At 36.4% G+C, this 23,449-nt stretch overlaps 1 protein-coding gene across 1 annotated transcript in view; it reads left to right on the plus strand.

Moving 5' to 3' along the window:
- Positions 1–18,289, plus strand: part of LOC103586181 (conserved oligomeric Golgi complex subunit 5-like) — a 33,177-nt gene extending 14,888 nt beyond the window's left edge. Inside the window, exons 6-7 of the mRNA XM_008567373.1 lie at positions 16,646–16,766; positions 17,001–18,289. Coding sequence (XP_008565595.1) covers positions 16,646–16,766; positions 17,001–17,014 — 135 coding nt within the window. The 3' untranslated portion in view covers positions 17,015–18,289. The remainder of the gene's footprint in view (positions 1–16,645; positions 16,767–17,000) is intronic.
- The last annotated feature ends 5,160 nt before the right edge of the window (positions 18,290–23,449 follow it).

Raw genomic sequence — 23,449 nt, forward strand, 5'->3', positions numbered from 1 at the left:
GGTTTTGATGATGGGACACAATAACTAACTACATTGTATATTGACAAAAAAAAAAAAAAAAACCATAAAAAAAAAAGAAAAAAAAAAAAAAAGAAATAGATTTTTAAAATCTTTGCTAGATGTACACAATGAAATACTATTAAGCTATAAAAAATGGAATCCTATGACTGTTGGCCATTTGTATATCTTCCTTAGATAAATGCCTGCTTAGCTCTTTTGCCCATTTTTTGATTGGGTTGCTTGTTTTTTTCTTGTAAAGTTGTTTGAGTTCCTTATATATTCTGGATATTAGTCCTTTGTCGGATGTGTATTTTGCAAATATTTTCTCCCACTCTGTTGGTTGGTTGTCTTTTAGCTCTTATTCATGTTTTTTTTAATAAGTGGACACATCTCAAAAGTATGAGTTCAGAAGAAATAAGAGAATGAGAACTGAACATGAGAGAAAAAGAAAAATACTAAAAAGCCTTAAAAAAGATATCCAATTTGAAAAATACAAATCTAAACTGTTATTCAAGTGAATTATTTTACTCTATTATTGCAGTGTATAATAATTTATTACCTTATTTGTGTCTTCTTCAATTTGTTTCATCAATATTTTATATTTGTTAGGGTACAGATTTCACCTCCTTGGGTTAAATTTATTTCTAAGTAGTTTATTTTTTTGTAGATATTATAAATGGTATTGTTTTCTTGATTTCTTTTTGGGATGGTTCATTGTTCGTGTATAGAAACACTACTGATTTTTGTATGTTCGTTTTGTATCCTCTAACTTTACTGAATTTGTTTATTAGTTCTAACCATTTTTTTGGTGGAGTCTTTATGATTGTCTGTATAAAATATCATGTTGTCTGCAAACAAGGACAATTTTATTTCGTCCTTTCCAATTTGTATGCCCTTTATTTCTCTCTTGCCCAATAGCTCTGTCTAGGCCTTTAGAAGTGGCGAGAGTAGGCATTCTTGTCTTGTTTCTGATCTTACAGGGAAAGCTTTCGGCTTTCACTGTTGAATGTGATATTAGCTGTGAGCTTGTCATATGAGGGTTCTTCAAAAAAGTTCATGGAAAGATTTGTATTATCTTTTAATCCCATTTTTTCCATGAACTTGTTGAAGTACCCTGTGTCTGATCTTTATTGGGTTGAGGTATATTCCTTCTATAGCTAATTTGTTGAGTTTTTATCATGAAAGGATGAATTTTGCCATAAGCATTTTCTGCATCTAATGAGATGATCATATAGTTTTTATCCTTCATTCTGTCAACATGGCATATCACATTTATTGATTTGCCTATGTTGAACCATCCTTGTATCCTTGGGAGAAGTCATACTCGATCATGGAGAATGATCCTTTTAGTTTGCTGTTGAATTTGGTTTGCTAGTATTTTGTTGAGGATTTTTGCATCTATGTTACTCAGGGATATTGACCTGTAGTTTAATTTTCCTGTAGTGTCTCCGTCTTTGATATCAAGATAATGCTGGCCTTGTAAAATGAGTTTAGAAGTGTTTTCTTTGTTTTTTTTTTTTTGGAAGAGTTTGAAGATTAGTATTAATTCTTCTTTAAACCTTTAAACCTTTGGTAGAATTTAGCAGTGAAACCATCAGGTCCTTGGCTTTTCTTTGATGAGAGACTTTTTATTACTTCTTTAATCTCCTTACTCGTTGTTGGTCTGTTTAGACTATATATCTTCTTGTGATTCAGTTTCGGTAGCTTGTATGTGTCCAGGAATTTATCCATTTCTTCTAGGTTATCCAATTTGTTGGCATGTAATTGTTCACAATAGTCTTATGATCTTTTGTAGTTCTGTGATATCAGTTATAATAATTTTATTTATTAGAGTCTTCTTTTTTTCTTAGTCTGGGTAAAGGTTTGTTCATTTTGTTGATTTTTTTCAAAAAACCATATCTTAGTTTAGTTTTGTCAATTTTTTTTTTCTGTTCTATTTTTCTAGTCTCAATTTATTTCTGCCTTCTAACTTTGGACTTTGTTCTTTTTCTAGTTCTTGAGGTTTAATATTAGGTTGTTTATTTAAGATCTTCTTTGATTTAGGCATTAATTGCTGTAAACTTCTCTCTTAGAACTGTTTTTTGCAGCATCCCATAAGTTTTGGTATGTTGTGGGTCCATTTTCATTTGTCTCAATATATTTTTTAATTTCCCTTTTAAATTTCTTCTTTGATCTATTGGTTGTTCAAGAGCATGTTGTTTAATTTCCACGTATTTGTGAATTTTACAAAATTCCTCCTGTTATTTATTTCTGGTTTCATACCATTGTGGTCAGAAAAGATATTTGATATGATTTCAGTCTTCTTAAATTTACTAAGACTTGCTTTGTGGCCTAACATATGATCTATCCTGGAGAATGTTACACGTGTGCTGAGAAAAGTGGGTATTCTGCTATTGGATGGAATGTTCTGTATATATCTGTTAGGTCCATTAGTCTAGAGTGTAGTTCAGATATGCTGTTTCCTTATTGATTTTCCGTATGGATGATCAGTCCATTGCTGAAAGTGGAGTACTGAAGTCCTCTACTATTACTGTGTTGTAGCTGTCTTTTCCTTCAGATATATTAATGTTTGCTTTTATATATTTAGGTGCTATGGTGTTGCATACATGTATATTTACAATTGAGATATCCTATTAATGAACTGAACTCCTTTATAATTATATAATGTCCTTCTTTGTTTCTTTTTTGCTGTTTATTCTGTTTTATCTAAGTATAGCTATGACTGTTGTCTTTTGGTTTCCATTTACATGGAATATTTTTTTTCCATCCCTTCACTTCGAGTCTATATGTGTTCTTAAAGGTGAAGTGAGGCTCTTGTAGGTAACGTATAGTTGGGTCTTGATGTTTTATCCATTCAGTTGCTTTATGTCTTTTGATTGGAGAATTGATTCATTTATATTCAAGATAATTATTGATTGATGAGGACTTATTATTGCCATTTGTTAATTGTTTGCTGGTTGATTTTTAGATACTGTGTCTTCTTCCTCTCTTGCTGTCTTCCTCTGTGATTAGATGGTTTTCTATAGTGGTATACTTTGATTTCTTACTTATCTTTTGCGTGTGTATTATAGATTTTTGCTTTGTGGTTACCATGAGGTTTTACCATGATAACAACTTAACTTTGATTATGTATGAAAACTCTGTACTTTTACTTTCATCCCCATGTCTTATATTTTTGATGTCATAATTTACATCTTTTTCTATTGTGTATTCCTTAACAAATTATTGTAGCTATGATTATTTGAAGTAGTTTTATCTTTTAACCTTCATACTAAAAATATAAGTGATTTGCACGCTACCTTTACAGTATTAGAGTATTCTGAATTTGACTGTGTACTTACTTTTACCAGTGAGTTTTCTTTTGTATGTTTTTATTTTATTTTATTAAAAAAATTTTTTTTTTTGATTTTGTGCTGACCAGTACAGGGATTGAATCCCAGACCTTGGTATGATCAGTACCACACGCTAACCAACTGAGCTAACCAGCCTGGAGTTTGAGTCTGTGGGTCGAGGCTGGGTCCTGGATTCACCATGGCCAGCCTGGAGCCTGGGTCTGCAGGGTTGGTCCTGGAGCCTTGTTTTGCTAGAGTAGGCCTGGACCTTGGGTCCACTGGATCCTGGATAGTAACTGGCCTGGAACCTGGGTTTGGTCTTGAGCTGGGAAGGCTTGGAGTTTGGGTGTGTGGATACTGGCCTGGATGCTAGCCTGCAGGTAGGTCCATGAGATCCTGCCTGGAGCTTGGGGCCACTGGGGTGGGCCTGGGTCCTATAGCCATAGGACCCCGCTCACTGCTGGCTTCTTTTGGGTTGGGCTTGGACCCTGGGCCTGCTGGAGGAGGTCTGGACTCTGGGTCTGCTGGAGTGTGGGGCCAAAGTGACTGGCTTGGTGTGTGAGTTCCTAGGGCAGTCCTGGAGCCTGTGTCTGTGGGAGCAGGTCTTGTGTCTGAGGCCACAGGTACTTACCTGGCAATACGGCAGGCCTGAATTATGGGGCCATGTGGACCAGTCTGGAGAATGCGGCTGCAGGGTCTGGTCTGTGGGTGCCGAACTAGGACTGGGGTGGGCCCAAAGCCTGGGGCTGCAGACACTGGCCTGCAGACTGAGTCTGCAGTACCTTACTGGAACCTGGGGCTGCAGGGATCAGCCTGGAGCCTGACTCTGGGGGATGGGGGGGGCAGCCTGTTGATGGGTGGTTTGGGGAGGGCCTGAAGTCTGGAGCCAATCTGGAGTGGGTGGGTTAGGAGACCTGGTTTGCAAGTACTGGCCTGGAGTCTGGGGCTATGGAGGACTACCTGTTGCTGGGTTTTACTGCGGAAGGCTTGGTTTTGGGGTTTGGAGTAAAGTACAGTGCTCATTTCCTTCTTCCCCAATCCAAAAGATATCTGTCTCTGTGCTGAGCTGCTTAGGGTTGGGGGAAGGATGATGTGAGTAATGTGAAACTGTCCTTCCTACCCTCTTAAATATGTCTCTTATTTCTGTGCTATATCCAGGTACTGTAATATCTTATCTGGTCTTTAGCTCTTGCAAAGGTATTTTTGTGTGAATAGTTGTTCAAATTGATGTGTCTGCAAGCTGGAGAGCTGGGAAGTCCTATTTTGCCATATTGCTGATGTCATTTGTCAACATCTGACATTGGTTTTGTCATTTAAAATTATGGGCCAGCCCTGTGGCTCACTTGGGAGAGTGCGGCGCTGGGAGCGCTGAGGATGCGGGTTCAGATCCTATATGGGGATGGCTGGTGCACTCACTGGCTGAGCGTGGTGTGGACCACACTGTTCCGAGGGTTGCGATCCCCTTACTGGTCAGAAAAAAAAATTATGTTATAATACCTTTTTTTTTTTTTTTTTACTTTTAAAAGATGACCGGTAAGGGGATCTTAACCCTTGACTTGGTGTTGTCAGCACCACATTCTCCCAAGTGAGCTAATCGGCCATCCCTATATAGGGATCCAAACCTGTGGCCTTGGTGTTATCAGCACCACACTCTCCCAAGTGAGCCATGGGCTGGCCCTAATACCCTACTTTTTTAAAGAAGTAGTATGCAGTTTAATAGTTATCCATGTTGCTTGTTATTTAGTTGGTTTTCATTGTGTAGAATATGCCATTATATGAGTACTATGCTGATGGACTTTTGGGTTAATTCCAGCTTGGTGCCAGTATGAACAATACTGCTGTGATAAGTTTTGTACAAATATGTTGGCTCATGTAAATACCCCTTCCTGTAAGGTATATCCTAGGAATGGGATTTTTGGGTTATAGGATTTTTGATCTTTAACTTTATTAGATAATGCCATACTCTTTTCCTAAATGGTTATGAGAGTTACTGTTGGTTTGTATTCTTGACAACACTTAGTGTTGCCAGGCTTCCCAGTGATCAATAAGTTGGATGTGTGGTGATATCTCATTGTGGTTTTGTTTTTCAGGGAAATAATTAATAAGGAGGTTGAATACATGGTATAAGTCCTCTAATGTATGTGATTCAGATATCCCTTTGGACTTGCCTTCTCTTTCCCTCTGCCCCCTGTCTTGATGGATAGAAGTTGGATTTCCCCAGTTTTTCTTTTATGCTTAGTATTTTTCTGTCTTGTTTTAGAGAACTTTTCCTATCCTGAAGTCATGAAGATATTCTATATTGTCTTCTTAAAGCTATATCATTTGCTTCATATGTTTAGATCTATAGTCTACCTGGAATTGCTTATGAATTTTCTCATCTTTTTAAAAGTGTCTCATCTGCTGTTATTCTCATCCTGTGTGTGTTTAAATTTTACATAGTGTACTTTTCATCTCTAGTATATTTATTTGCATCTTCTTATGTCTGTTATGACGTTCATATTTTTGTTTACCTTCTTGAACATATAGAGCATATTTATAATAGATATTTCACCATTTCTGTCTGTTATTTCTGAGTTTGTTTTTGTTGATTGACTTTTTTCTTGTGGATTGGCTTTACTTTTTGCTTCTTTGCATGCCTGGTAATCTTTAGATTAAATGAATTTTTTTTTTTTTTTTTTTTTGGCGGCTTGCCAATATGGGGATCTGAACCCTTGACCTTGGTGTTATTAGCACCATGCTCTCCCAAGTGAGCCACCAACCGGTCCCTCATGCTTGGTAATTTTTGATTAAATTTGGAAATGTGTATTTTATGTTTGGAGGTACTAGATTGTTTCAAATTTCCTTTAATAGTGTTGGGCTTTATCCTGGCTCACACTTAAGTTACTTTGAGTGAGTTGGATCTTTTTGAGGTTTGCTTTTAAATCTTCATTAGTGCAGCTCCAGAGCCACCTTTGTCCTAGGGCTAGTTTAGTCTTATTTACCAGTAGGTCTTTCTGCTGTGGTTGGTGGGAACATGTGTGAGCTCTGTAAATTATTTCAGTGTTTCTTTCTTTGTGTTTCTCACTCACTCATGTACAGATTGGTACTCAGTCAGAGGCTTGAGGCCACCCTTCAGCAGATCTCCACAATCTCCCTTTGTGCAGCTTCTCTTCAATTCTCTGCTCACAAACTACCTTTTTTGGCTTTCCTAAAGTCTCATCTTTTTCCCCGTTTCAGAGAGGCTATCATCTTTTGGTTGCCTTTCCCTTCCTTTTGCTGCAGCTTGAAAATTGTCTCCCAGCAGTAAACCAAGATAATTTTTTTTTTTTTTGGTCCTTTTTGAGACCAGCCGCACTGCGCTCAGCCAGTGAGCGCTGTGAGCGCACCGGTCATCCCTATATAGGATCTGAACCCGCGGCAGGAGCGCTACCGTGCTCCCAAGCGCCGCACTCTCCCGAGTGCACCATGGGCTTGGCCCAAACCAAGATAATTTTTAAGCTCATTTTCTTTTTTCTCTTAGGGATCACAGTCCTGTGCTTTCTGTTGCCCAATTCTTCTTGTTGTCTGAAAATTATTTCATATATTTTGTTTAATTTTCCAGTTGTTTAAAATGGAAAGGTAAATCAGACCCTATTATCCCGTCATTGTAAGAAGCTGCCTTCATTTTTTAAAATCTGGTTATAAATCACATACCATAAAATTGCCACTTTAAAGTATACAGTTGAGTGGTTTTTATAATATTCACAAGGTTGTATCTTGTGAATGTAGTATTTAATCACCACTATCTAAATGCCAGAACATTTTCATTACCCCAAAAGATACCTCGTATCCATTAGCAGTTATTCCCTATGCCCACTTCCCCACATCCAGCTCTCAACCACTAATCTGCTGTCTCTCTCTATGCATTTGCCTATTCTAGACATTTCAATTAAGTGAATCATACAATATGTGGCATTTTGTGTCTGGCTTCTCTCATTTAGCAAGTATTTTTAAGGTTTATCCATATCGTAGCATATATCAGTACTTCACTACTTTTTGTGGCCGAATAATATTCCATTGTATGAATATACCATATTTTTGTTTATCCATTCAGTTTGTTTATCTATCCATTAGTTTATAGATATTTGGGTTGTTTCTACTTTTTATTTTTTTATTTATTTTTATTTACTTATTTTTTAATTTTATTATTATTATTATTTTTTTACATTCTACGATGTTGTAGAGCACTTGGGAGGGAGAGGGAGAGGGAAAAGGGTAAGGAAATGGGCTGGGAAGAAGGAGGAGAAAGGAGGGGTGTGATCGAGCTCTGTGGCACTCCCCACATTCCCATAGGGGAGACCAGTAGGCTTCCAGAGGTGGCTTGGTTATTGCTGGGCTGGGTGCATATGTCAAGGGGGTGTGGCAGTAGCCCTTGCCCCCCACCACCCCAGCTGAAGAACCAGGGGCCCTTCTTGTTGAGGCTTGCTGGTACTTACAGGGCTGGCTGAGCGTGGGTGGGGGGCATGGTTGAGATCCACGACCCCCTGCCACCCTGGCTCAGGAGAGCCTAGGGCGCCTCCTGCAGCAAATTGGTGGTCACCTCTGGGCTGGTTGCTCGTGCGGGAGGGATGTGGATGAAGCCCTCGGCCCACTGCCACCCTGGCTCGAGAGAGTCCAGGGCTTTTCCTGTGGTGGCTCAGTGGTTGTCACTGGGGTGGTTACACTTATCAGGGGCGTGTGGCTGAGGCCCCCATCCTTGGGACTGGTCGCTGGTATTGGGGGGCATGGCTGAGGCCCCAGGCCCTCCCCCCTTCCTTGCTTGGTAGCCCAGGGGACTTCCAGTCCTTCTAGGTGTTATAGGTCTTCTTTGGTGAAATGAGACCTTTACTAGTTATCAAACTTTGTCTCTGGTTATGGGTACTTTGTTTTTTCTTTCAGTTCTGTGTTGGATTATTTGCTGTTCCCACCACTTAAACTCTTCACTGTTACTAATTTGTTGTCCTTTGCTTACTTTTAAAATGGGGGAACTTGGGCCTGCCCGTCGCTCACTTGGGAGAGTGTGGTGCTGATAACACCAAGGCCATGAGTTCAGATCCCTATATAGGGATGGCTGGTTAGCTCACTTGGGAGAGTGTGGTGCTGATAACACCAAGGCCATGAGTTCAGATCCCTATATAGGGATGGCTGGTTAGCTCACTTGGGAGAGTGTGGTGCTGACAACACCAAGTCAAGGGTTAAGATCTACCCTTACCGGTCATCTTTTTAAAAAAATAAATAAAATAAAGTGGGGGAACTTCCTGTAGGTCCAGAGCTCTGTACTAGAGCTCTGTGGTTGGGCTAAATTGCTGCTTTGCTGCTGATTCCCTAGGGAAGGCTTTTCGTGCAGCTCAGGTTTTAATAGTTGACTATAGGTACTTCCAGATCTGGTGAAATCTGGTGCACCTGTGGTATAGAAACACTGGTCTGGGCCTGAGTCTTTTCATCAAACTGCACCCCTTGCAGTTCTATATACCTGACCAGTCTCCTCTGAGTGGTCCTGCACTGGTTGGGGGACAGATCAGCAGTCCTTGCTGTGCCCCAGTGTTCTCCCGGTGGGCCCGTCTCCCCCACTGCCGGTGCTCCAAACAATTCCCACAGGACGGGTCATGCTCTGATCCCTTGCTATGACTCACCAGCCTCTGATTGGCTCCTTTTTTTCAGTTGTTGTGGCTCCTCGCTCCTATGTGGGTCCATGGGAACCACATGTTGGTGGTACTGCTGGCCTGGGGGCTACCACAGCCCTCTTCTCCCCTGCCACCTCCAAGCAACTTCATTTGAAAGGCACAGCTGCAGCTTTTGCTGGCTTCTGTGCCATGCATTCAGCAGTTCCAGCCTTAAAGTGGCCACGGCATGAAACAGAGTGGGTTTTTTTCCTCTCATCATGGCTTCTCCCACCTTCATGCACTCCGTAGGTCTCTCCTCCTCTTACCCTGAGCTCTAGCAGCCCCAGCTTGGTTGTCATTGTTTTTTAATAGTTGTAAATTGGTTGATTTTTAATAGTTGTAATTTGGGAGAGAGTGATGCTGGGGACCGTCTATTCCACCATCTTGACCAGAAGCCTGTTTCTGCTTTTTAGCTACTGTGAATAGACAGCTATGAATGAGTTTTCATGTGTGTAATTTTTTTTGTGTGGAAAAGTATTTTTCATTTCATATATACCTGAGAAAAGTATGCTAGCTCATATTCTAACCCTATGTTTAACATTTTGAAGAATGCCAGACTGTTTCCAAGGCAATTGCACTGTTTTCATTCCCATCAGCAATGTGTGAAGGTTCCAATTTGTCTCTTTTTGCCAACACTTTTTTTAATACTCATCCTAATGGGTATGAAGTAGTATCTCATTGTCATTTTGATTTGAATTTTCCTAATGACGAATGATTTGAGCATCTTTTATTGTGCCTATTGGCCATTTATGTATCTTCTTTGGAGAAATGTCTATTCAAATCCTTTGCCCATTTTTAAATTGGGTAATCTTTCCTTCTTCCCTTTTTTCCTTCCTTGTAGAATTGTTGGTTACTTTCTGCATTTATTAAATATTCCACTGTGTTTCAAATTAGTTATTAAGAAGCTGTCATTCTGACTATGGCCTTTGAAGGTAATTTGTATTTTTCCTCTGGCTTCTATTAAGATTTTCACTTTGTTTTGACTCCCTGAAGTTTCAGATGTGGTTTCTTTTTATTCATCTCACTTAGAATTCATTTTTTTCTTCATTGTATGAGTTTGTCTCTTTTATCGTTTCTAACCATGATTTCTTCAAATGTACACCATTCTCTCTCCTTTTTCTTTAGATTCTGATGAAATGTATGCCAAACTTTCCAGGTTATCCTCTAAGTCATTTACTCTCTCTTAAAAATTTTTGCGTTTTTGTTTTTCCATGTTGTTCTCTGGGTTTTTTTTCCCTGGTTGGTCCTCCATTTCATTAATTTTTTCTTCAGCTATTTATAGCCTGTGTTTAAGCTAGTCTATTCATTATTTTTGTAAATTTTGGTCATTGTGTTTTTTTATTTTTAGGAGTTCTATTTTTTCTTTTTCTAAAATGCTACATCACCTGTCTTATTTTTTATTACTTTTGTTTCTTTGAAAATATTCTCCAGAGCTATTTTATTATCTTAAATCTGGTACAGTGTTTGTAGTCTTTGTGGGTTTGACTTTGGTTGCTGGTTCTGTCTATGGAATCCAATTTCCCTAGTTGCCTGGTTGCCTTTTGTTGTGTGCTGGACATTTTATTTGAAAGATTATTATTTTTAATATCTGAGTCCTTCAGAGAGGATTTGTTTTGTTTTCTGTGGCATTAGGAATCACTACTAGTTCAAGACAAACATTAACTTAAATTCGATCAACTTTAACCCTCCACCCCTCCTTTGCCTCAGAGGCTCTCAAAATGTAAGTTCTAGTTTTCTAGGATTAACAAATGTTTTTAGATTACAAGTGTACGAGGATACTTCAAAAAGTTTGTGGAAAAATATAATTAAAAGATAATCTTTCCATGAACTTTTTGAAGACCATTTGTATTTGCTTTTTTTCTCTTTGAGTTCCTTTTTTGCTTTAGTTTTGGTCTGATATTCCTGTTTGTGCTGTCCTCTCTTTGATCTTTTTAGATGTCTTTACATTTTATGTACATTTTTAGTTGTTTTTAGTGGGAAGTTAATATCCTAGTTTGCCGTTACAAAATAGGAAACTCATCTCTCATCTTTATAAAACAAACATCACATCTCTCTATTCTCTTGATAAAATTATTCAGTAGTTTTGTATCAAGAAATAGAATAGTCCCACCTTCTTAGTATGGCTAATAAGCTAATTCATATTCTGGCATCTGCTTAAATTGACCAACTTTACCTTTTGTCATTCTAAAAAAATTTACCCTGAACACTAGTCATGTTAAACTACTTATTATATTCCTGAATGTGCTAGAAATTCTCATATTCATTCCTTTGAACATTTTTTTTCTTCCCTGACTCAGAACATCCTTGTCACTCAACAGATTTTAATTGCTGGTGGAAGTGATGCTGTGCTAGTTTGGGTCCTGGACTTTAAGGGGCTCAGCAACTTTTACGAGGGTACTTCAAAAAGTTTGTGGAAAAATAAAATTAAATGATAATATGTATCCTTCCACAAACTTTTAAAAGTACCTTCATATAGCTGTTTTGGAAAAGCCAGTATTAATGTAAGAAGTTTAACAACCTTGGGAATTCCATGCTGTGAGGAAGTCCAAGTTAGCCATGTGGAACTGACAGGTAAAGAACCACTGAGGCTCCAGACATGTAAGTGAAGCCTTTTTGTACTATCTGGATCAGCCTAGTTAGCTGAATGCAGCAGAGTGAGTGATTCCAGGTGGCACCACATGGAGCAGCTGAATCTTTGCAAAATTTCTGACCCACAGTGTGTGTAATAAATCATTTTCAGCTACTAAGTTTTGGGCTGGTTTCTTACGCAGCAGTAGATAATTGATACACCAGCCACACTGATTTTCAATATAGAGACTGCCATCAACATACAAGAATGTAGGTAATATTATTTCTGTGAAATTTTCCTAAGGAATCTAATAGACAATATACTTCAGACAACCAAAATAACTAGAGATACATAAAGACTAGTGATGAGCATTAGAAGTAGGATTAAATGAGGGTTATAAAGGAGAGTTTCGTATGTAACTGTATGTTTTGACTAAGAGAATTTAACTGTAAAAAAAATATGTGGGGAGAGCATATGCGAAAAACTTTTAAACTATTTTCAGCAATCATATTTTTTATTGTAGCATTGGTTTTATTAATCAGATATTGTTTTCTGTAGGGCCAGCCCGGTGGCGCACTGCTACAGTGCGCCGCTTGGGAGCGCAGCAGCGCTCCCTCCGAGGGTTCGGATCCCACATACAGACCGGTTCCCACTCACTGGCTGAGCGAGGTGCGGGCGCAGCACCGAGGGTTGCGATACCGTTGCCGGTCCTGGTCTGGTACGGGCGCGACACTGAGGGTTGCGATCCATTGCCAGACACGAAAAAAGACAAAAAGGAAAAAAAAATAAAAAAAAAGACTGTGAGATTCATTTTCAGTGATTTTTTTCTTTTATATAAACTATTCATTAAAATCTGTGATTTTTTTGATTGAGTGCCAATAATAATTGTAACAATAACTCAATCCAAGGGAAGTTTTTTGTTTGTTTTGTTTGTTCTTCTGTGTTTTTGTTTGTGTGTTTGTTTTATACAGAACCATATGGTTACTGGGTAAAATTTAGATTTACACATTTATTTTTTCAGAGGCTATGATAGAGTGACCAATAAAATACTTTGAATCTGTAAATATAATAAATGTGGATGTTTTCTGTATATTGTACAGCAAAGCAAATTATACATTGATTCTCTTATTGCCTATGTTTTTGAGATCTAGGAGTATCAGTGTGGAAGAAATTATATACAGATATAAGATAGAAGGTTAAATAAACACCCTGTGCTTCTGACTTTTAATTGGAAGTATCAGTATGATGAACTTGTGAGCTATTTTAATTCTGTTTTAAAATAGTATATACCTTATATATATCTATATCTACGTATGTATGTATATGTATAATGTTAATCTGAGAGTATTTTGTGTGTATTGTAGAATAAAGCAAATGAATATTTATATGATATTTTAATTCTGGCATTTCCTGGCTATGTCTGTGGAAAAGTCCCAGAAATAAGCAAGTCTAGTTTCCAGAGTGTGGTCTTGAAATGCTGTTTGTTTGTTTCCTACTAAAGGAAAGTGGGACTTCTTTGAGAAATCTTTGATTCCAGTTTTGGGGTATGAAATGTATAAGATTATCCTGGAACATTTTTATATCAGATACTAATGGAGCTTTTAACTGTTAGGTTCATGACAAAGGAACTCAGGAATTAACTTGAAGAGGCTGGAGGGTGACCAACTGTCTGTTTTAGCACTGAAAATTCTGAATCCTGGGAAACCTCTCAGTATCAAGTAAAGTAGTATAGTTGATCACTCTCAGAGGTTCCCACTGCCAAAATAAGATGATTTGAGCATCAGTAAGGATAAGAGCTACAATGGATTGTCATCCCTCATTATATTTAAATCTATAAGTTCATGATAATAGCAACACTACCCCCCCCCCCCCCAAATTGTTCATCATAGGTGGATATTAGGAAACCATTACTTCATTTTGAGAACTGATAAACCAAGGGATTATTCTTACTTTCCTGTATGAACAGTACCCTGGTAAACTAATAATAGATGAGGTAAAGTTCTTTTTATTGAGAAATTTTATGTGCTAGCACATAAATAAGGACAAAATGATAGAATTGGGGTATCATCATTTTGTAATCGTTTATGTTTTAATGGATTTTGACATTGAGTACCAGTGGCTGCTAACATTATAAAAGGAGAGAAAATCATACATGTGTTATAAATATGCCATCACCTAATGATTAATCTTGCCAAAAATATTAAACCTGAGTCTGATGAAGCTGCCTACATTCAATTACTAATTTATAGGAAGTATAGAAGATAGCGGAACTTACTAAACTGCACTATGGGAATACAGTCAACAAAACTTAGTCTGTGGGAAACTTTATAGGACAGATGATCCAATAGACTCAACAAATTGTGAAGAGAAAAAGAGATGGTGAGGGAACCAATAGATTAAAAAGAGCAAAATTAAACTATAGCACTATACCTAAGTGTATGTAAAACCCTAAATAAAGTACAGAAGTGATTACTATGAAAGTCCGGATAGTGGTTTCTCTTAGTTGGGGTGGGAGAGTGAAAGGGGATGGAGGGTGTTTTGATTGGGAGGGAATACATGGAGGGCTTCTGCAGCGCTGACAGTTCTGTCTCCTGATCTGTGTAGTGGTTCCAAGTTAATTTAATTGTATATTTCTGAATGTGGTTTTCTATGTTTATATTATATTTAATAATAAAAATTTTTTTTAAAAAAGGCAAGGAAATTGTCATAGAGGCAACTATATTGGGAAATGGTGAGAGTTAACGCCTTATAGATTAGCTAAGACTTGTTGACTGAAGATTTTATTAAATGCTATTCTCAGAAAATTTAACACAATCTGTAAGTACAGAGCAACTAAAGTTTATTGAAAAGAGGGTCGTAGTGCTGCAAACTATGTTTTTAAGAAGATAAATCTGGCAGGGTAGATTTCAGTGAGAGACTGGAAAGCTAGCCAGGAGAACACTGTGTTAAGGTAAAGGTGATAAAAATTACGATTTGATAAAGATTTGGATTAGGGTGATTCTTGTAGGAATGTAAAATAACAGCTATGTGTTATGCAGTAGGACAGTCAATAAGACTTGGTGACAGATTAAGTATGATTGAAAAATAAAAACATTAGATATAAACTCAAAGCTTACATATTTGAGGGCATACACTTTATTGGGTAGGACTAGGGAATTCCATAAGGACAATTCTATGTGATCATGCTAGAGTAAAATATGGTATTTCTCCTTATGATGTATTTAGAATCTCTGAGGATTGGATGCTAGGGATTCTACATACCAAATTTTTTTTTATCTGAAAATGGCAATTCTGACAAGCAAACTGATAACAATGGTTGTTTCTGTAAAGTGAGTAGTTGGGGACATAGAGATATGAGAATAACTTTTCAATGTTACTTTTTATCTTTTGAATTTTGAATCATGTGCTTGTATTATCTATTCAGAAAATAAATAACATTTAATTAAAAGATAAAGATGCCCAAATCTTTAATTTCCAGGGGGAAATACTTATTGGGCATTCTTTTATTATTTTAAGTACTCCAGATTATAGTTACTCTGAAAAGGAGTTAGGTAAACATGTTTAATACTTGGTTGCCTTTGGCTTACATGTTTGTAACCATTGTATGTTTGATTTTATGCTTGTGTATGTTGTGTGCATGCATGTTGTGGCTGTGTGTGACTCTGGCGTGTATATGTTTCATCTGTAAAAGAATTTTTATAGTTGGAGGCTCAGGGACCCTGTCTTCTCAGAGCTTTTAATTCTTATTGCCATCATTTAGGATTTTTCTCCTTAGACAGGGGAGGTGATCTTGCTTCTCAACTAGCCTCAGTGTCATTCAAAGATGGTGGTGATGCGTCAGTATTGACTGTCTCTTTCCTTTGTTATTATTACTGAGGCTGAAGATACTACATGTTGATTATTCTGTCTGTCCTCTCCACTTAACTCTCCCCCAGGCAACTGCTCTGGATCTAGCTTCTGTAATGAAGTGTTCCAAAGTACATGAATCTATTTCTTATCTCAGCCTTTGGACCTAGTATTAGATCTGGGAAAGATAAGGGAATAGGAGGTAACATGAAAGTATGTGAGTATGTGAGATAGGGGTTTTTTTGGTTCATTTAAAAAAAATTTTAGTAACTTTCCCTTTTGTAATTTATTAGTGATAAAAACCATTAGGAAAACTCAAGTGGGGAATGCTAATTCTTTAGACTATTGAAATTGAGAGAAGTGTTAAGACTATTTCTCTAGGGACCTAGAAAAAAGAAACCAGGATTGGAATGACAGGCAGTAGTAGGAAAGCTAAGCAGCCTGGCATATTTGTTGTCAACCTTGGCTGCATATTAGCGTCAGCTGGGGTTATTTAAAAAAAAATATGGATTCTTGGTTCCTACACCTAGAGATTCTGATTTAATAGTCAGGGCTATGGTATAGTTATTGGAACGTTTTGAATCTACCTGCTTGAGTTTTTTTTTTTTTCCCCTTTTTTGTCTTTTTTACTGACCGGTAAGGGGATCGCAACCCTCGGTGTCGCGCCCGTACTGGGGACTGGCAACGGGATCGCAACCCTCGGTGTCGCGCCCGTACTGGGGACTGGCAACGGGATCGCAACCCTCGGTGTTGCGCCGCACCGCGCTCAGCCAGTGAGCAGGAACCGGTCTCCACATGGGATCCGAACCCTCGGCGGGAGCGCCGCCGCACTCCCAAGCAGCGCACTCTCCAGTGCGCCACCGGGCCGGCCCTACCCGCTTGAGTTTAATATGGGTAGGTTCAGTTGAGTAAAGACTGAGAACCACTTGAGTCAAGACTGAGAAAACTGGTCCAAGACTAAGAAGAATCCTTGGGTTTCACAGGGCCTCAATCCCAAATTCTTTCCATTGGGGATAGATTGGAGTTTATTGTAAAAGGTAAATATACTTCCGTGCGTTCTCTAGGAGATTTGATGCTTTTTAAAACTTATGATTATTTAGGTTTCTGATTGGTGGGAAACAAAAAAGGCACAAATGAGTCTTCAGCATCTGGAAAGAATGGACAGATTCACATATTAGCAGTAATAGTAATAAAATTTTATGGGTCAGCTATACTTAAACACTGTGATATTTGTGCAGGTTGCCTGTGATTTGCTTCGGAGAATTATTCGCATCTTGTATCTCAGTAAGAGACTCCAAGGACAACTGCAAGGGGGAAGTAGAGAGATAACAAAAGCTGCTCAGAGTCTCAGTGAACTTGGTAAGTCCTTTATGATTGGAAACTTAGCAGAGGTTTAAAGATTTTAAGTCACTCGATTTGTTGACTTTTGTTATTACCACTACCAAATACTCTTGAGCAAATTCTTAAAATAATTGACTATACAGCATTGTCATACTTTTCAGAAGGGGTAAGTAAAATTAGTTGATTTCTTGGAAATGCTGTTGATTTTTTAAATTATCGTTCATGTAAAATTGGCCTTTTTTTCATATACAGGCTGTGAATTTTAACATGTATATAAGTCATGTAAGTACGACTACAGTCATGATACAGAATAGTTCTACTCCACCACCCCCAATTCCCTCATTATCCCTTTATGATCATACTCATCCCCTCCCCCTAACCTGAACAACTACTGATCTTTTCTCCATCATTGCAGTTTTTTCTTTTTTAGAATGTCGCATAAATGGAAACATAAAGTATGTAACCTTTTGAGGCTGGCTTCTTGTACTCAGCATAATACCTTTGAGATTTATCCAAGTTATTGAGTGTACCAATCGTTTGTTCCTTTGTGTTTATATACCATTGTATGGATGTTTGTTTATTGACTTATTGGTTGAAGGACATTTGTGTTGTTTCCAGTTTTTGCTGATTATGAATAGAGCTGCTATAAACACTGGTGTACAGGTATTTATGTGAACTTCAGTTTTCATACCTCTAGGGGAAATATCCAGGAGAAATGCTGTGTTTTAGGTGAAAAATTCCACGTTGATATTTTTGCCTGGGAGATTTATTTAAATCATTTCTTTATTCATTTAGTCTTTTCTCAGACATTTAGAGCAGGACTTTGATATTCAAGGGTTTAATGTTCATGGTTTTGACAAGCTGCAAGGTCCATGATACAGCAATTCATAATTTTTCAGGTGGAATTTCAAATAGCTTGTGAGTGCCCATAGAACTGACCAACACGTGTGTTATAATGAGGCTTTGTGGTTTTCTTCTTTTTATTGGGTACCCAGTAATTTTCCTGAAGTGGATATATTTAGTAGTATTTGTACATTTATAGGTTCAGAAGTACTTATATAGCCATCTCAAATATTAATAGTTTGCTTTCTCTTGGTGATGTGCATTGAAAGTAGTTATGCCAAAATAAAAACAGAAAAGTGCACTGTGTGTTCTTTCTGAATTTTCCTATCTTTATTATTTCAATTTTATAGTCATGCTGTAATGCTTATTTCATATATTTTACTGATCAAGGAAATGTAATATCCTTCACTGATCATGCTTTAACATTTTAATTGTATAATGCTCAAATATAGGCTTTGCTTAGGCTCATCAATGAGAATCTGTCTAATGTGATTTAGAAAGCTTGGAATATATCATGTAAAAAGTTAATTTTTTAAGCAATGAATAATGCTCGAGTGTTGTTTTCACAGAATGTTCTAAACATAGGAGTGTAAAAATCCTAGTATCAGCTGTTATTTTTTATTCTATCATGTTTAATTTCTGTTTTTCTTCAAAAATAATCTGTTGATAATAGAATCATTAAACATAGATATAAATTATTCCAAGGTTTATTGTGTATGTTTGTCATCACCCACACTCCTTCATATTAAAAAATAGCTGAAATTTTGATTATGATTATCATCTCTTCTAGAATCAACAGATGCTGTAAAATAAATGGTGATGTCTTTTTTTAAAAACAGGCACAAGTATTGATCATAATGTTCTGAGTTGGTGCAATGAGGAGTGTAAGCCCATTATTTTTCCAATGTGGTATTGGCTTTTTCCAATGCTTTTATAAATATTAAATGTTAAAAAGTTGTTGAGAAAGTATAGTTCCTGGTGCAATTATCTCAAAATGGATTGTATTAATTTAAATTTTTAAAGCTTTGCAGATAATCGGTGATTTAATATTTGCAAAGGCATCATCTCTTTATCATTCACAGCCATGGTTCAGCCTTGAATCCTGGCACTGATGTCTAGTAAGAAGAAGCCAAGAGGAACATAAAGTTTCTACATTTGGAATTAATATTTTAATAAAAGTAATAATATTGCAGTCGCTATTACAATTACACATGTACACTAAATGACATTTCTATGATTGGAATATCTCTAAAATTATCAGTCTTTATCAGTATGGTTCAGATTCTCATTAGAAAGAATAAAATGGTGAAGAGTAGCAGTGTGTTTATACCACAGGCCTTTGAAATTAACTTAAAAGCATTCTTTCAAACTTGAAAGGTTTTGAGGCTTGAATTGGGATTACCAGGTGAAATACGTTGTTATCTGGAGATTATATTTTGAGGGTCTGGGGGAGAGTGTAGAGTGACTGTTAATGAGTACAGATTTCTTTTGGGGGTGATGAAAATGTTCTGGAATTAGTGGTGATTGCTGCACAACCTTGTCAGTATACTAAAAACCACTGAATTGTACACTTTGAAAGGGTGAAATTTATGTTATGTAAATTATATGAAGGTCTTCAAAAAGTTCATGGAAATAGTCATATTACCTTTCAATTACATCACTTTTTCAATTACCTTTTATTTTCCTAGATACCATTATACTGGTATCTTTTTAATTGAGGTCTTAGTGACATACAGTAAACTGCATGTATTGAAAATATACAGTTTAGTAAGTTTTGACATGGAACCATCCCCAATATCAAGATAGTGAATGTAACTATTACTTCCAAGTTTCCTCATGCCCCTTGGTAATCCTTCCTCAGGTGTATACTGATCTGCTTTCTGTCACAGTAGATTTGTTTTCACATTAAAGGGTTTCGTATGAATGGAATCATACAATTTACATCAAATTCATCAATGTTGTTGCATGTATCAATAGCTTATTCCTTTTTATTGCTGAATAGTGTTCCATGTATATATCATAGTTGGTTTATTCATTCATCTGGTGATGAACATTTGGGTTGTTCCTAGTTTTTTGATTTTAAAAATCAAACTACTATAAGCATTCATGTACAACTTTTTGTATGAACATATCCTTTTGTTTTTCTTGGATAAATACTTAGGAGTGGAATGTCTGGATCATATGGTAGATGTATGTTTAACCTTTTAAGAAATTGCCAAGGTGTTTTTCAAATTAGTTGTAATATTTATATTCCTACCAGTAATATATAAAAATTCTACTTTCCCTACCTTCTTATCAATGCTTGATATTGTCTGTCTTCTGAATTTTAGCCATTCTAATAGGTATGTAGTGGTACCTTGTTTTGAGTTTACAAAAAAAGCTAGTAGAACTAATAAAGGAGTTTAGTAAGATTTCAGGATAGTAGATTAATATATAAAAATTTAGTTGTATTTCTATACACTCTGCTAAAAATAAGCAATTGGCAATTGAAATTAAAAAATACCATTTAGGGCCGGCCCGTGGCTCACTTGGGAGAGTGCGGCGCTGGGAGTGCAGAGGCGCTCCCGCCGCAGGTTTAGATCCTATGTAGGGATGGCCGGTGCACTCACTGGCTGAGCGTGGTGTGGGTGACACCAAGCCAAGGGTTGTGATCCCCTTACCGGTCACATAAAAAAAAAGAGAGAGAGAGAGAGAAATACCATTTATAACAGCATAAAAAATGTGAAATACTTATAACAGCCTAAAAAATATGAAATACTTAGGGATAAATCTGACAAAAACTGTGCAAGAACTCTATACTGAAAACTAACAAGGCATTGTTGAGAACAATGAAAGAAGACAAATGAATATGTCTTGTCTATGAGTAGGAAGATGTAATGTTTATTAAGATGTCCATTCTCCCCAAATTGATCTATAGATTCAACACAATTGCAATCTAAATTCCAGCAGGTATTGAGAAATTGACAAGCTGATTTTAAAATTTATATGGAAATGCAAGGGGTCTAGAAGAGCCAGACTAACTTAAGAGAAAACACAGAGAACTAACCCTACCTGATTTGAAGACTTATTACAAAAACTTACTACAAATAGTTATCACAGTAATCAACAAATAAGATAGACATAGGTCAATGGAATAGATTTAGAGAGCCCAGAAATAGGCCCACAAATACATGAAAAACTGATTTTTGACATATTTAGTGGACAAAGGATAGTTTTTTCAACAGATGATGTAGGAGCAATTGGATATCAATATGCAAAACAGAATTTGTATCCACAGCTCACTTCTTATAAAAACATTAACTCAAAGTGGATCCTAAAGGGTTTGGATTCTTATACTGGCTAGCCACAAAAAAAAAAAAAAAAAAAAAAAAAAAAACCCGAAAAAAAGGATATTAATCCTAAATGTAAATCCTAAAACTATAGAACTTATGGAAGGAGACATAGGAAAACATTTTTGTGTCTTTGAGTTAGATGATGATTTATTATATGTTACCCAAAGCACAATTCACAGAAGAAAAAAATTGATAAAATTAATAAATTATCAAAATTTAAGACTTATTCTTTGAATGACGTTAAGAGAATGAAAAGACAAACCACAGACAGGGAGAAAATATTTGTAAAGCATATATTTGATAGAGGACTTGTATTTAGAATATATTAAACTCTCAAAACTCAGCAAGATCACAAATATTCCAATTAAAAAATAGGCAAAAGATTTTAACATACACTTCATCAAAGAAGATGTGTGGATGGCAAATATGCATATGAAATGATGTTCAACATCATTAGACATTAATAAAATGAAAATCATACTAGTATTTTACTGACAGAGAATAAGCAGAATTATTTTAGTACAGAGTTATTCATTGTATATTTTTCATGCAGGTTATTAATATGTAATAATTATAAAATAAAACTACATAGTGTAGATTATAATTGTTTCACATTGATTTATGACTTCTTCAAGAAGAGACCTGAAATGAGAAAAAAATTTAAATGAGCCTTACTACAAAGTGATAACATTTTTTTTTAGCATTAGTAAGACAATGTACTTAAAAAAATATTTTTTTATTTGACCAACTAAATTTTTCAATTATTATCCCACCTAAGCAGGATCTCTGCATAATTTTTAAGTTTAATATTTTTCATAATTTTTTGAACAGCTGGACGAATTGTCATTGTGAACCAGAGGAGGGCAGCTCTTTTTACATTAGTGTCTGAAAACACTTAACATGATTAGAAGCATTCGAAAAGTTTTTATAACACAATATGTGTGGATCAGGTCAAGTAACAGATTTGCTTATTCCAAGGAACCATGTCAAATTGAAGCTGCAGTGGTGAAACCAGAAAGTCCTATATTTCCACAATCAACATTAGTACTTTCTAGTTTTTCATATATTCCGCCTGTAATAGAGATACCTTCATCCAGCCATAATAGAGACATTAGTGAAGAATCAAGTGTACTCTTTGCTTCAGTGTTATTAAATGTTAAAATTCTGCTAGGTACTATTTAATTCAAATATTCAAATGCAGAGGGAACATGGAAGGTGTACATATGTACTATTTAAAATTTAGCCAGATGGTTCTTTTCCTGTATACTAGTTTCTTTGGATTTGCTGAGAAACTCATTTTGAAACTAGTTCCTCTCTACCTGTGATTTCATTTCAGTTATTTCCATTTTGTTTCTCCTTATTTATATGAGAAATGACTTGCTTTTAAAAGGATTTTTAAAAAGTCTTTTAATTGTCTTATGATTAATCAGATGTTTCTGAGATTCATGGCTGCCAAGAGATAGTATTTATTTTGGTAAATTTTTATAATTCAGTGTATGTTTCTTGCTTTTTCTAGCTTAGAAACTTGATTTTGCTGACACAGAATTATTTAATAATTGTTTGAGTGTTTATTGCCTAATTTGTTCTAAAGAAGGCAACAATTTTACAGACAATAATACATAATAAGAACTAATAGTAAGTCAAAAAGAGGATGAAAAAAAGAGACTATCAGCAAGAGCATGAAAGAGAGAGGAATCTACAGGAGCCCAGCTTTTATGTTAAAGTTCTCACTTGAGGCAGTGAGCATTCATCATTTTCTCCTCCCTCTTCCATTGATGGGCATTCTTTTCACTCTGCCTTTTTAAAAAAATTTTTATTTAAAAAAATTTTTTAAAAGTGTATTGGGAGCCAAATGTGAGGATCGACTCAGGAAACACCACCTGACAGAGTCAGTCAGAGAAGTGCTCTTCACTCTGATTTTGAGGATAAATGGAATATGGGATTCATAGGAGGGTAAAGATGATTGTATCTCTTACAAACCGTGGTGACAACTCATTCTTCTGAAATTTTCCCAATTCTGTAAATCTACATTGATGCTTTATGTTTTTCTTCATATTAGACAAGTTCCCAAGAGACTGGTTTATAGTCCAGAACACTGATTCATTAATTTGCAATGAGATATATGTTATCCACATGGAAACAGATTTATAATCAGAAACTTGTTTGGTAAAGTTTGAGTAAGATCAGAGGATGCTGGTGTGTGATTCAGATGTTTGGCACAAACTGTGATTAGCCCGATGCTTACGTGTTAATATTAATAATATACCTACTTTACCTGGAGTACTAAATAAAAGTCTTGGGTTATAGAGAGCTCTTATATGGCCACTGCTAATCTCTTGATTCTTAAATTTTTATTTCTTATGCTTCATATTGTTGACTGTCTTCATTTGGTTTACACAATTTGCAAACAGGACACAGTAAAATTGATTAGGTTTCTGCTTCCAATTAAGATTCTGTTTTAGGGGCCAAACCTGTGGCTTACTCAGGAGAGTGCGGCGCTGGCAGAGTGGCAGTGCTGGGAGCGCC

Source organism: Galeopterus variegatus, unplaced genomic scaffold (genome assembly GCF_000696425.1).
Source record: "Galeopterus variegatus unplaced genomic scaffold, G_variegatus-3.0.2 Scaffold313, whole genome shotgun sequence".
Lineage (NCBI taxonomy): Eukaryota > Metazoa > Chordata > Mammalia > Dermoptera > Cynocephalidae > Galeopterus > Galeopterus variegatus.